The 13767-nt window shown below is 42.5% G+C and overlaps 1 protein-coding gene and 1 pseudogene across 1 annotated transcript in view; one reads left to right on the top strand and one right to left on the bottom strand.

Annotated features, from left to right (window-relative positions):
• LOC119088764 (pikachurin-like) overlaps positions 1-3697 on the bottom strand; it is a 31427-nt gene extending 27730 nt beyond the window's left edge. Inside the window, exon 1 of the mRNA XM_037209584.1 lies at positions 3539-3697. Within this exon, the coding sequence (XP_037065479.1) occupies positions 3539-3697 (159 nt within the window). The remainder of the gene's footprint in view (positions 1-3538) is intronic.
• An 864-nt stretch (positions 3698-4561) lies between these two features.
• On the top strand, positions 4562-13071 carry LOC114704455 (annotated as a pseudogene).
• The last annotated feature ends 696 nt before the right edge of the window (positions 13072-13767 follow it).

The following is a 13767-nucleotide window of genomic DNA, read 5'->3' as shown; positions in this document are numbered from 1 at the left end:
AAGATGTCAGGCAGGCCTCTGGCGTTATCATCTTTCTTTTTATCCAGAGTCCCACCTATGTTCTGGGGACTTACCATCACCACCCACCATGACTTCCAGAACATAATTGCACTGTCTCCATCAGTCTCTCTTTATGTAAGCTCCCTTCAACCCTGGGCCTGGGAGCAGCTCTGCCAGCTAATCCAGGATGGCAATTTTAGCCAGCTGCCTCTTGGCTATCAACATCATAAGGTTTTTCATCACCATGAAGGGAGGGCAGCCTTTCCCTGCTTCTTTTCATTCAAGAAGCAGTTGTCTACATTGTGGTTCCGGCCAGAGGATAGGATTCTAGGGCTTGTATCCAGGACACACAAATGGCGGCGAGAAGAACTAGAGACTCCCCAAGCCGTGTCTGCATGCTGCGTGTGACATCTCTGTGTATTTGTTTGACCTGTTCTGGAGGGCAAGGCAGACTGTCAGCTGGTATTCTTTGAAGCTGTAGTTGCTGCACAGGAACGTTGTTTACAGAGAAATTCCGTGACTCCTGGGATATGGAAGGGCAGGCTACAGGCAGGGATAAGGCAGCCCATGGTGTCACCCCTGGGATAGAGATAAACTCCAGTCAGGAAAGCATGGTGGATCTGGAAGGACCAGAGGAACCATCAACCAAAGGGAGGAAACAGGTTCATATCAAATTCAGAGACAAGAAGGCGTCTGGGTATGGTCTTCACAGCCATAGACGATCACAGTAATCCCTTCCCTAAAAGCTCCTCCAGCCACAATAGAAACTCTCTTCCCATCTCTACACTCTCGGAGTCATCAAAGCGGATTCAGACTTTATGTAAGGCATACAAAAGCCGGTGTTGGCTCTCCAAGAACTCTCTGGGAAGCAGAAAGAGTTTGATCTCAATTAGGCTGAGAGCTTGTCTGTTATGGTGAGGACACAGAGCAGTGCTTCCCCCAACATCAACCCCCCCCCCAACAGTGAGCCACTCACGTCTGGGGCAAACAAGAATCAAGCACCAAGACAAAACATAATGTTTCCATCTTGACGATGATGGCTGTAGATGATGCAATTGTGTTCCACATAGAAAAGCAGTGTTGAGGAAGTGGAATAAACGAGCACCATTCACTCATAAAGCAAGCCCTGAACACAGCCCTGAAGCTGCGTTCTTGTAAGCTAAGAGCTGCATCTCCAAAGAGATAACTAAACAAAAGCTGCTTCTTTGCCGGGAGGAGCTATTTCTGAGATTCCTTCTCTGGAAAGTTAAAAAACAAACAAACAAAAAATAACACACACACATACACACAGAGTATTAGTTTTTTGTTTTGTTTTGTTTTGCATTAGAAACTTCCAAATAATTAGATCAATTTCTTATGGTAATTTTATTTTGTAAAATATTTCAACTTACTGAGCAAAATTCATCTCGGATTCAATTAGTTTTGCAATCCAATTCATAAAACCACTTCAAATGCAAACCAAAACATGGTCTGTGACAGAAACACGTGGTCAGCTCCCTGTTATTTGATTTTCAGGGAGTGAACCACATTATAGTCACTGATGCAGTAAAAAGTGCCTGGCTAACCAAAAATAGCAAATTCTGAATAAGAAAACAAACCCACATTTGTGTCTTCTGAAGAGTGTTCTATTGTTACTACAATACTACAATAGCGTTGTAAAGATGTGACTAAATTCCCCGCACAGAAAATGTTTCCAAGTTAATGCCTGCAAGGCGGCAGAAACCTGACTTGAAAGCACAGAACAGGGGTTGTTCTACTCAAGCCAGGGTTTGGGGAATGCCCAGACACCAGATCGCAAGAGGTCTTGTCTTCCAGAGCCCCGTGAGCCTCTTTGTGTAGGCAGCCCATGGCTGTCACAGTCAGGCTCCCCTTTGAAGTCCACTATTACAAAGTCTAACACTGGAACTCAGGCCATCATTCTGGCGTGTGGGTTGACAAGGTTAGGATATGGGCTGAGGCATCCATGGGTACATGTGCCTGACCCCCACATGGAAACTGGAGTCCGGGCTCAAGCTAGCTTCTCACATTGTCTAAGAAAGCAAGAAAGAAGGTTGAACATTTCCACCATGGGTACCTATCACCATACACATGCGCGCGCGCGCGCGCGCGCGCGCGCACACACACACACACACACACACACACAGAGTCACTCACACATGCACACAAGCACACACATACACAGAAGTTTACACACATTACACAGATACACATAAATGCCTATAAGTGACATGCTCATCCTTCCCTACAATCATAGTACCCTACAACTCATGTATCAATTGGGGGCAGAGGAGTATAGACTATAAATCCTGCTGATGACATTTGGACAAGGTTGCAGCGTAGAAGCTTTACTGGCAGGCAATTTCAACCTACGGCTACTGGGCCAAACTCACCCCAGGCTAATTATGAATGTGTCCCAATTTACTTAAAAGTTTGAGATTTGTTTTCCTCAATCACAAACACACCAAATGCCCAATATTGCAAGCTAGATCCCTCATCTTCTCCCTGTATATGTCTCCCTCCTCTCATGTACCGCGTAGCTGGGACACCAGGGCACACTATCAAGTCCCCTTCTCTCTTCTGTCTCAGATGGACTCTCTGTGCCACTCCTGACACTCATAGACTGTGAGCCTCATGAGGCCAGGGACATTTGGGACCCCCCTCCAGTCTTCTTTCATCCTGTGTGCTGGCCCAGTGTAGACATGGGAGGCTAAGTAAACAACTGACTGAGTAAATCCCTGTTCCCTTTGTGCTGCACCTGGGGCCCTAACCAGCCTCCTTTCCATCTATACTCACACCTCTAAATTAGCCACAGACCTGGATTTACTCTTCCAGGTGCCATGTTTTCACAGCCCACTGCAGACATGCATGGAGCCTCTCTCAATCCCCAGAAATACTATCACAGTTGAGGTTGAAAACCTTTTGCCCTATGCTAGTTAGTGACTTGCTGGGATTGGAATATGGTTCAATGTTCTTCCTTTTCATCTAAAGTTCAGCCTCATTAGTCTCTCTCTCTCTCTCTCTCTCTCTCTCTCTCTCTCTCTCGCTCTCTCTCTCTCTCTCTGTGTGTGTGTGTGTGTGTGTGTGTGTGTGTGTGTGTGTGTTGTAAGAGTTATTTCTTCCTTTCTACCATTTGGTTCTGGGAACTGAACTCTTAACAAGGCCCACCTTTCCAAAGAAGGCATTGAGAGGCAGAGGGAAAACCCAAGGTTTTGTGTTCCATGCTGTGTGCCCACAGCCACAGGCAGGAAAGAGGCCTTTGGAGGGACTAAGGATCATAAGTCTGTGACCTGTAACCAGCCTTCATCTTCTGATGGCCTCAGAGAAGGTGGCCTGTATCTACAGAAACGCCCCCCCCCCAATGTCACTGGCTTGCTACTAGAACAAAGCAAATTTGGGGGCTATTGTGCCCACAGGCAGGGTCATGGCGGATAGAATATTGCCATTAGGATGTCAGAGGTGATCATTGCAGGCAAATCTAAAGTGAAGGCTCCCTGAAGCAGCCAAGGGAAACAGTTTGCACAGCTCCAAAGTATCATACCAGAAATGTTTGCCAACAGCTGTCAAGGTTTTTCACGTTCACAAACTCTACAGCATGGAGCCTGTCATAGTCCGTGAAGGCAACCATAACAAAATACCATACGCTGGTATTAAAAACAACAGAAATGTGTTTCTCATACCTATACACCAGGGAGTCCATGGTTAAGTCATGGCAGGCATGGTGTCTAGTGAAGCCTTCTTTCTGGTTCATACATGATACCTTCTTGCTGGATCCTTATATGGTAGAGAGGAGGCTGACATTTTTCATCCTCTGTTAGGGGGCACTAATGCCAGTTGTGAGAGATGTACCCTCATGACCTGGTCACCTTCCAAATGCCCTACCTTTGAACTCTTTGGGGACTTAGTGTCCACATATAAACCCGGGGGAGTCAAGAATCCACTCTGGAGTAGAGCTAAACCCCTCATCAGGGCTGAACCAGGCTAGCCACGTGTCAGATAGGATGAAATGAGATGAGAAGAGTATGCCACTTCTGACAAACCTAAATTAAGTGTCACCATGAAAATAATAACCCATTTGAAAAGCATCAATGTCCCGAAAGACGAAAACAAACTGAGCATCTGCCACTGACAGCATTAAAGAGATGTGACATCAAAAGGCAGAGTGGGATCCTGGATTGGATTAAAAATAAAAGGTAGCGGGGAAAATGGGTAGAGTTTGAATAATAACTTTCTGTCGTTAATAGCACTGTATTGATGTTAATTTCTTAGAGCTGATAACTGATCACCATGGTAATGTAAGACATTTACATCAGAAGACGCTGAATAAAGGCTCTATGGAAACACTACTGTGTAAGTCTGAAATCTATGTGGAATACACACTTGTGTCAACTGGAAATTGCTTGCAAGTAAAATGAGCAAAGAGAAAAGGCATCGTTCTTTTTGTCATCACAACCCCAGTAAAGGATCCTGGTTGCCCAGGCAGGAGCCTCCTCACCTGGCTGCCTGAAGCTGACTGTCTAAGCTGCAAAAGCAATAATACAAAGCCATCCAGCATGGAGGACCGATGGCGTTCCCAAGGTACCACCCCTAGCTAAGGAGCTATTCGCAATTGATGGCTGCCGGTGGGAGGAGTTACTTTTCCTTAGGAGTCTGTCTGCTGGTGGGTTCCTCATGACCCGATGCATGATCCCACAGGCATACATGTGTGGGCAGCACTAATTAGACTCAGGGGTCTCAAAAGTTAAAAAAGCCAAAGGAAGAGGCTATGAACATGTGATGGGTAATCCTGGGAGGAGCTGGAACTGATAAGGGTTGGACATGATAACAATACACTGTATACATACATTACAATTTATTTTAATGTATTTAATTTAGTTTAAAAAATTTATTTTTTTTAATTTTAAACTAAATTCAAAAATTTAGTTTAAAAAAATATTTGCAAGACCACAAAGTTGATCCTTTCTCCTAGTGCCACTTAGAGCACTAGAATGCCACACCAATTCTTTGGTAAATGCAGCTTTCCTTCCTTTTCCTATCTAAAACCAATGCCAAACTAAATCTCCCTCCCCACCTCCCACCCCCTTTTTTATACCCAACACTGGTTTCTGGTAACACAGGTAGAACTGGAGGACTGCTGGGAACCTGACCTAAAAAGCATCTACCCCCTTGCTTTTTTTTCTAACTCTGTGTGTATGTGTGTTGGGGGGTTATGTTGAGACAAGGTCTCACTATGTAGCCTTGAAAGGCCTGGAACTCACTATGTAGATCAGGCTAGCCCCAAGCTCACTAAGATCCACCTGTCTCTGCTGAGTGCTGGGATTAAAGGTGTCAGCCACCATGGCCAGCCCCAACACCCAATCTTTATGGTTTTCCTAAGGCACATCCTGGCCAGCCCTCACTTGTAGTCCCTTCCTGGCAAAACCAGGGTCTTGGAGAGCATAGAGCCCAACCATCCGTGAACCTTATTGTGGCTTATAGTATGGCTTATTATATACAATTGCAAAGGGCTTAGAATCGTTTCTCGGCCTTTTGGCTAAGATCAAGTGCAAAGGGCTTAGAACTCGTTGTCTTTCAGAGAATAAAGACTACAGCCATTTGAGAGTGGAAAGGAAAGCAGTGGCCTCCCTTTACCCTGAAAGCTGGTGGCTTTTAAAATTCCTGGTAAGTTCACAGGTCTGGCCCACAAAATTGTTAAGTATGATCTCCTGGCAACCACCTCCATCAATGTCACCTTGACATCTTATGCGGAGTGCACTCAAGCCCAGAAGACACACTTGGGAAAATAAAAACTAGATTCTTCTTCCTAGAAAACACAAACTCCTAGACCAGAGATACTGAATGGTAAGAGACCTGCATGTCTACTGCAGCCTACTCCCTCTCAAGCAGTTCAGCAGCTGAGAGCTTCAGGGGATGACATACCTGGGCTGCAGCTCTCTACTTGCTCGGCTGCATACAACGTAACATGCATTACCCTTTTCAACTCTCCAGATTGAGCTGCGATGCAGGCATCAGTATACCTATTTTCCAAATGAGGTACAACAAGTTCAAGGTCACAGAAGATGAAGCCAAGGTTTTACTACAGACTCTCACTCCAAAATAGATGTTTGCAATTACTGCTAGGATCCTGAGATAAAATAATACCACAGGAATGTTGCAAAGAACAGATTTACTACATGGATAGCAACTGCCAGCAGAAGTCACATATAAATATATAACTTATTCACTTGGCCCATGGACCAAAGAACATTTTGGTGTTTTATCCCCATCCTCAGATTTGGGATTCCAAAGCAAGACTTTTCTACACAAGAGGGGGGCAGTTTAATTGGACTTCATGCCAACGAAGTAATGGTAATCAGGGTGAGTGGCGTCATGTGGGTTTCAGAAGGCCACAGAATGTAATAAAATTAGCTTGAAATATGGAAGAGATGCTACATCTTTTATAAAAATCGCCTAAGTCACAAAAGCATGGAAATGAAGACCAATAATAGTGCACTGAGCACTTAGACTACACGAACCTTTCAGCTATGGTTTTCAGAGATTTAGGTGTGTTCACTCACCAATCCTCTAACAGTCCTAAGGCAGGCACTACCTTAATTTACGTGTGAGGAATGTAAGGGACGGAGAAGTCAAGACCCTGTTCTCAAGTAATGAAGACAGGCAAGCAGTGTGGTGCTTTGAAGGACAAGTGCTCCCCCATCAGCTTAGCTCTATGATCACTTGGTTTTAGTTGGTGGCATTGTTTGGGGAGGTGGTGCAACCTGCCTGGAAGAATTACATCACTAGAGGTGGACTTTGAGAATTTATAGCCTTGTCCTACTTCAAAGTTGCTCCCTCTTCACTTCCTGTTTGTAGTTGAAGACCTGATTCCTCTGCTTTCTGTTCCCGCCATCATGCCTGCCATTGGCTGCCTGTCAGTCATTCCTCACTGCCATAATGGAGCTAAGATATCCTGCTGGAAGTGCAAGCCAAGATAAACATCTTTTTTTTCCTTATAAGTTGTCTTGGCCATGGCATATTATTGCAGCAACAGAAAAATAACTAATACAAGCAGAGGCATTCTAGAGACTGGGCACCAGGAAATGAAGTACTGGGCTTTTGTTTGTTTGGGCTTTTGGGGGGAGGGGTCTTGTTTGTTTGTTTGTCCATTTTTGTCTGACAAGGGATGGAGACTAGATAGACATAGGGACCAGGGAATCATAACCTCTCACTGGAAAGAAATACAATGTGGTCAGAAATCCTAGAGGGAACTTGTTGTTCCGAGCCCAAAACCAGAGTTCAAGACGAATGCAGTTACTCACCCAAAGAATCGGAAAACCTGTAGTGTATACGAGTAATAAAAGTGAATAGACACTTGACAGAGCAGATGCTGTACTTCAGTAATTTGCATGTGTTTTCTCCACCAGTCTTCAGGAGAACCCTATTTTATGCATAGGGAAAGTGAGGTTGATGGAGATACAACAGCTTGCCCACTGGATGACACGCCTTCTTCTCCAACTATGAGTGACAGGGAGGAGTTGAGACTGGTTGTCCTAAGAAACTAAACTCCCAACCATAGGCTCCATGGTCTTCTCTCTGGTTGAAGGGGCACCAACTTCTAACATAACTAGCTTCATGCCATCTGTACCATGTTTGCCCCTATCGAGAGCAAGAATTGCCCCATTTAGGGCAAGAAGGTCTTTCTTACAATTAACTGAGAAAGTATAAGGGACTCTCACATATCAACTTTTTTTTTCCCCAGAGCTGAGGACCGAACCCAGGGCCTTGCGCTTGCTAGGCAAGTGCTATACCACTGAGTTAAGTCTCCAAGCCCTAACTTTTTAAAGACAACATGAACATAATAATGTGTGTCTGTGGGATGAATGGTGTTATCGTCAATGACAGATTGTCAATGATGGGCAGAAGTTGCAGAATACTGGGGTGTCCATCGGGACTTAAGTTCCCAATGAAAAATAAAATAAAATCAGCCTAACTGAAATGATGAGACGGGAGGATCTTTCTACTTTCCGACACAAGCAAATCATGTTATGATATCAGAGAAGAGAGGAATCATTAAGACTAGAATTACTGTGCTGATAACTCCTGAGTTAGAAAATCAATACCCAGTCAATGAGATCTGTGATCTGCACTGCTACCTCAAAGAGACACGTTTGAGTAAATTACAAGGTTAAATCATTCTGCATGTGCCTCACTGATGCCCTAGCAGTTATCTATCTTAATTATCTAGTTTAATTTAAGGATCTGACTTAATTCGTGATATACCAACTACTAAGTATTTTGATTCACTTTCTGTTACCAGTCAGGACAGGCTAAGTGGTGCTGCTCTAACAGATGAGCCACAAGTACCATGGCTTAAGACAAGAGGGATTAGTAACAATTTACAAATCACTGAGGGTTGGTTGGCTATAGCTCTCCTCCCATTCAGTCCCCATGATGGAGCTCAGACCAAAATTTGGAGCAAGGTGAACCATGAACTCACTAATCAAGCTGTTTCCAAGGAGTGACAAAAGTTACTAGCTCATCTCTCATTGAATAGTGCTAGTCATATGATTCACCCGACTTGGTTGACCACCATTATGTATTAACAATAACAGTCTATCAAAGTTTGAAGACCACAGAACACGGGAAAATCAGTCAGAAAATTAAACAGTAGTGGGAGTTACTTAGGTCCTGTACAGGTGACCCAATGTTTGGAAGCCCTTCAAAGACACATCTACGCTACTAAGTACCTGTTTTCAACAAACAGTGATCATTGTGTGGCCTTCTCAGGCTCAAAGATGAACAAGAAGAATACAATCATTAGGCATTTCTAAGCATCCATTGCCCTTACCCTCACGTTCATACAATGTGCTAGCTCTGCTGGGCATTCTTGAAATAGTGGACTTAAAAGGTCCTTCAACTATAATTAAAACACTACGGAACTGGCATAGGAATGGACAGGAAGATCAATAGAACAGGACAGATAGCCCTAGAACATATAAAAACTTAATTTATGATAAGAAAGGCATCTTGGATCAATGGGGAATGGAAGAATTATTCCTCGGATGGCATTAGGACAGTTGGCTAGCAAATTAGAAGAGAAAATCAATCTCCAGCCTTAATTCATACTCTATACAGACATAACTTCAACTCCAGATGGATTAAAGAATTTGAGAAATAAACATTTGTAAAGTCATAAAACAAGGACATTCTCTCCAGCCACCCTCAGCTACTCCAGCATTATTACATCTAAGTTTTCACTTAGACAAAATCATACACAAAATAAACAGATTGCAGAGCTGTTTTTCAAAACATTTCTTATGTGAGAAGAATGCCAAAGATAAAAATACCACTTAAGGACAAATATTTACAAACCAATAGAAGATTAATATCATTTGACACACAAGGAGCTCATGCAAAACACAAAAGAAATACGTTAAGATCCACAGAGAGAGAATGGGACTTCAAGAGACAAATTACCGGCAACAACAGAATTTAAACACACACATAAGACAAATATTTAGAACACATGAGTAATTAATGAAGTACAGTTCTTACTGAGTCCCTGGAGGCACTGTTTCCTGTAATTGAAACAAGGTACTGGCCAGTTGGTGCCACAGGTAAAGGCACTTTTCCACCAAGCTGAGTTCAATTCTCAGCACCTACATGGTGGAAGGAGAGAGTGAACTATACAAAGTTGTCCTCCAACTTCTACATGCACGCTTATGCACATCCTCATACACACACACACACACACACACACACACACACACACAAAAAAAAAAAAAAAAAAACAACATACATTTAAATGAAACTAGTTGGGTTTTAGTTTGTTTTGCTTTTAAATCATAACATCTCACTATGTTGCCCTGCCTGGCATGAAACTTGTTATGTTGACCAGGCTATTCTTGAATGCACTGAAATCCTCCTTGTGCCTATGACTGCCTCCTGAAGCTGGGATTAAAGTATGTGCCACCATGCCAGGCTGAAACAAATTTTTAATAATGACAAGTTCTCTAGGAACATTTTGTATACTTCATTTTAATTTGATACAATTATTTTTGTGTTTGTGGTGGAGGAGACAGAACTCAGGATTTTGTACAGATGAGGCAAGCCTTCTCCCTGGGCTATATCCCAGCGTTTGGTTTTCTCTCACGAGGTCTCAGTGTAGCTTAGGTTGACCTCAAACTTGTTTTCTCCCTCTCTTGGGTTCCAAGTGCTGAGAGTACAGGAAGCACTATCATGCATAGTTTGGTATTGCTCTTAAAAAGTAGATAGACAATGTAAGACCTTAAATATATACCAATACGCCCAAATATAATTCTAACATTCTGTATTGAATAATTAATCTTATGTAGAAAAAACAAAGTTTTTGTATAAATATGTTCATCTTAATATACTCCAAATAAACAAAAATTCAAACAGCAAGAATCCAGGCAAGAATGTGGAAGTGGATTATGGTCACATATATGTGCATAATGGCCTGCCACTTAAACAATGCTTATCAAGAGGTCGTAATAAGAAGGTGGAAATGATTGTTTTCTGATGTATTTGAGCAAAGCAGTCTCTATAATGAATGTAAACACAACACATGAGTATACATATAACATATGACTGTACAAATGCCACATGAGCATACATATAACACATGACTGTACACATGCCACTTGAGTATATATATAGCACATGACTACAAGCAATACAAGGTTGTACATGCAACACGAGTGAACACATAGCTATACACACACATACAGTGGTATATAACACATGAGTGTACATACAATACATAAGTGCATAAACAACACAGGACTGTACATATAATACAGAAGTGTACACACAATGCATGATTATATAAACCAGAATAATTTTTCTGAGAAAATAATATTTTTCTGAGAAAATTATCAACAAAAATTTTATTGAGAGTTTTTCCAAAGTGGTTACATTTTCTTCCTACTTTTTCAAATATTTTAATTTTCATTTTAAAAGCATGTGTAGTTTCTTGAAGATAGATAAGCATCTTAACAGCTGATAATAATGGAGAATTGGAGGCTGAAGAGATGGCTCAGAGGTTAAGCACACTGGATACTCTTCCAAAGGTCCTGAGTTCAATTCCCAGCAACCACATGGTGGCTCACAACCATCTGTAATGAGATCTGGTGCCCTCTTCTGGCCTGCAGGGACATATGCAGGCAGAACACTGTATACATAATAAATAAATAAATCTTAAAAAAAAAAATGGAGTTTTGCAGGTGTCCACCTCAATGGGAACTTCACATGATAATGCTGCTGGTGTTTATCAATAAAGGCAGAGGGTAGGGTCCAACACATACCGAGTGCCAGAATATTCTGAAGGAGCCCGTGTAGCCCGTGTATTTAGCCTCTCATTCAGTGTTAACATTCCTGTGTCATGGATGACCCACGACACAGCAATTGAGTGACTTTTCTGAAATCCCTCAGCTAGTGAATCAAGAGAGATTGATTCTAAAGCCAGTACTTCTAAGCACACTATATAGATATCATTGCAGTTATTCCATACAGCAACCCTATAAAGTTACCACTGTTACCATCTTACACATGAAAGAAAGTGAGACTTTGATATTTTTAGTGACCGTGGCAGTGAGAGCAGCAGGAATGGAGCTCCAGTGAGCTCAGGCATCTGACTTTGAAGCCCAACCCCACCCCAACCCCCCACCCCCCACCCCAACCCCACCCCCCCCCCCCCCACCCCCAACCCAATCTCTGGAGAAAATTGCCACGGTGCACATTTCATTGCCCTGGTGCCCCTTTTCTTACTTAAGAAAGTGTACGATCCGTGGCAATTTTCTCTTCATCCTGTTTCTTTGCCTTTTGTGTGTTCCTTCCTTGGCCCTAGAAATTCTAAGATGGCCGACTTTGCTCCAAGCTTGTGGTTTGATAAAGATCTTGGGGGCTGTAAGAGACTTCCAATGTTTTATAAACGTTTTTCCATTTCCGTTTTTTTGCTGCCTTTACTGGCCAATCAGAAAGCAATCCCCAAACTCGAGAAGAGTGTCTCCATCAATGGATGAATGAATAAAGATAAGGTGGCACATGCACACTGGACTACTACTCAGCCTTTAAAAGCAAAGGAAAGCTTGCCATGGGTAACAGCACAGATGAACCGGGAAGACATGGTGCTGGGTGAAATAAGCCAGGCAGACAGAGAATTACCATGAGCTCTCACTCCTGTGGAATCTAAACATGATGACCTTTGCAGAAGCAGAGGGCTGAGTGCTGGAGACCCCGGGTGGAGATTGGAAGGAAAAGGAAGGTGTTAGACAAAAGCTACAGCATTTCAGTTATGGGGGGAATAAGTTCAAGAGCTCTACAGTGCAGTCATGAGAGTTAAGAGTACTGTGTACTTGGAGATAGGTATTGTGACACATCAGGAGAGGGGAAAGAGGAGGGACGGAGGGAGGGGGAAGGGAGGGGGAGGGAGGGAGGATGGTGGCAGCTGTTCTGCAATATGTAGCTGCCCAAGAAGGATGTTATCAAGTTTCTACAGGATCATGGTTCAGATTCGTTTCTTGCAGAGCATAAATCACTGGGAAACATTAAAAATGTAACTAATGTTAATAAGGACCATTTGGTTTTCGCCTATAACCATCTTCTTGAAAGTAAGCATTCCAAGGGTACTGAAACTGTAAGCGAAGCGTCTGAGCAAGTGAAAGATGTGAAGCTTGATGACGATAAACCCAAAGAAACCAAGTCTGAAGAGACTCTTGATGAGGTCCACTGAAATAAACAAAATCGGGTCTAAAAAAAGGAGATAATCCAACTTTCCCAAAAAGGGAGATGTTGTTCACTGCTGGTATACAGGGACACTCCAGGATGGGACTGTTTCTGATGCTAATGTTCAAACAAGTTCAAAGAAGAAGAAAAATGCTAAGCCTTTAAGTTTAAAGGTCAGAGTAGGCAAGGTTATCAGAAGCTGGGATGCTCCTGACAGAAGTAATGGAAGGGAGGACGGACTGGAGATTGAACCAGAGTGTGCCCGATCCAAAGAAAGAACAGCCTGAGGCTAAAATTCCACCAAATGCCAAACTCAGTCTTGAAGTGGAATTAGGAGATATTGACTGAAACCAATGCTTCAGATCCGAAGACATCAGCAACAATAAAGACTTGGCCTTGAAGCTTAATGTGACTAATTAGAGCTCATTACTATTGGAAGGGAAAAGTCAACTGGAAAATTCGAGGAGTTAACGCTTGTTACTTGATCCCAGTTTTTGAAAAATGTAATCCCCTGGAAGTCCCTTTAAGTCTCTGATTTTTCACTATAGCTGTGTAAAGTATTAAAGAGAACTATTTTTTCCTTTACCTCATATTATAAACTAAAAGGCTCAATAAAGATGTCATGGATTGTCTTGGAAAACAATGAACAACACCAATAAAAAAAAAAAAACCCAGAGGGCTGCAGCATATAAAATAAGATCAGCCTACTTTTTCTATCTTGGGTTAAGGAGACCTCACAGAAAGAAACATTTAAGACCCCTCTAAAGTCTACTTCTCTTCCTCCAGTCCCTCCTCACTCATCATCATCATCTTCTTCTTCTTCTGTATGGCTACTTTTGTTTTATTATTTCAATAGTGTTGAGTGTTGAATCCAGCACCTCACATACTAGGCAAGGCATATATTTCTGAACTACACATTTCCAGTCCCTAGCTACCCATTTACCAAAAAATCAGTTTATGTTCTGAGTCCTTAAAACTTTTTTAATTTTAAACTTTGGAGCAACTCCAAAATGCAAACATTGAATGCCTTGGTTTCTGTATGAG

This window comes from Peromyscus leucopus, chromosome 11 (assembly GCF_004664715.2).
Source record: "Peromyscus leucopus breed LL Stock chromosome 11, UCI_PerLeu_2.1, whole genome shotgun sequence".
NCBI classification, from domain to species: Eukaryota; Metazoa; Chordata; class Mammalia; order Rodentia; family Cricetidae; genus Peromyscus; species Peromyscus leucopus.
The sequence above is the reverse complement of the archived record's forward strand: the minus strand, read 5'-3'. Positions and strand labels throughout refer to the sequence as shown.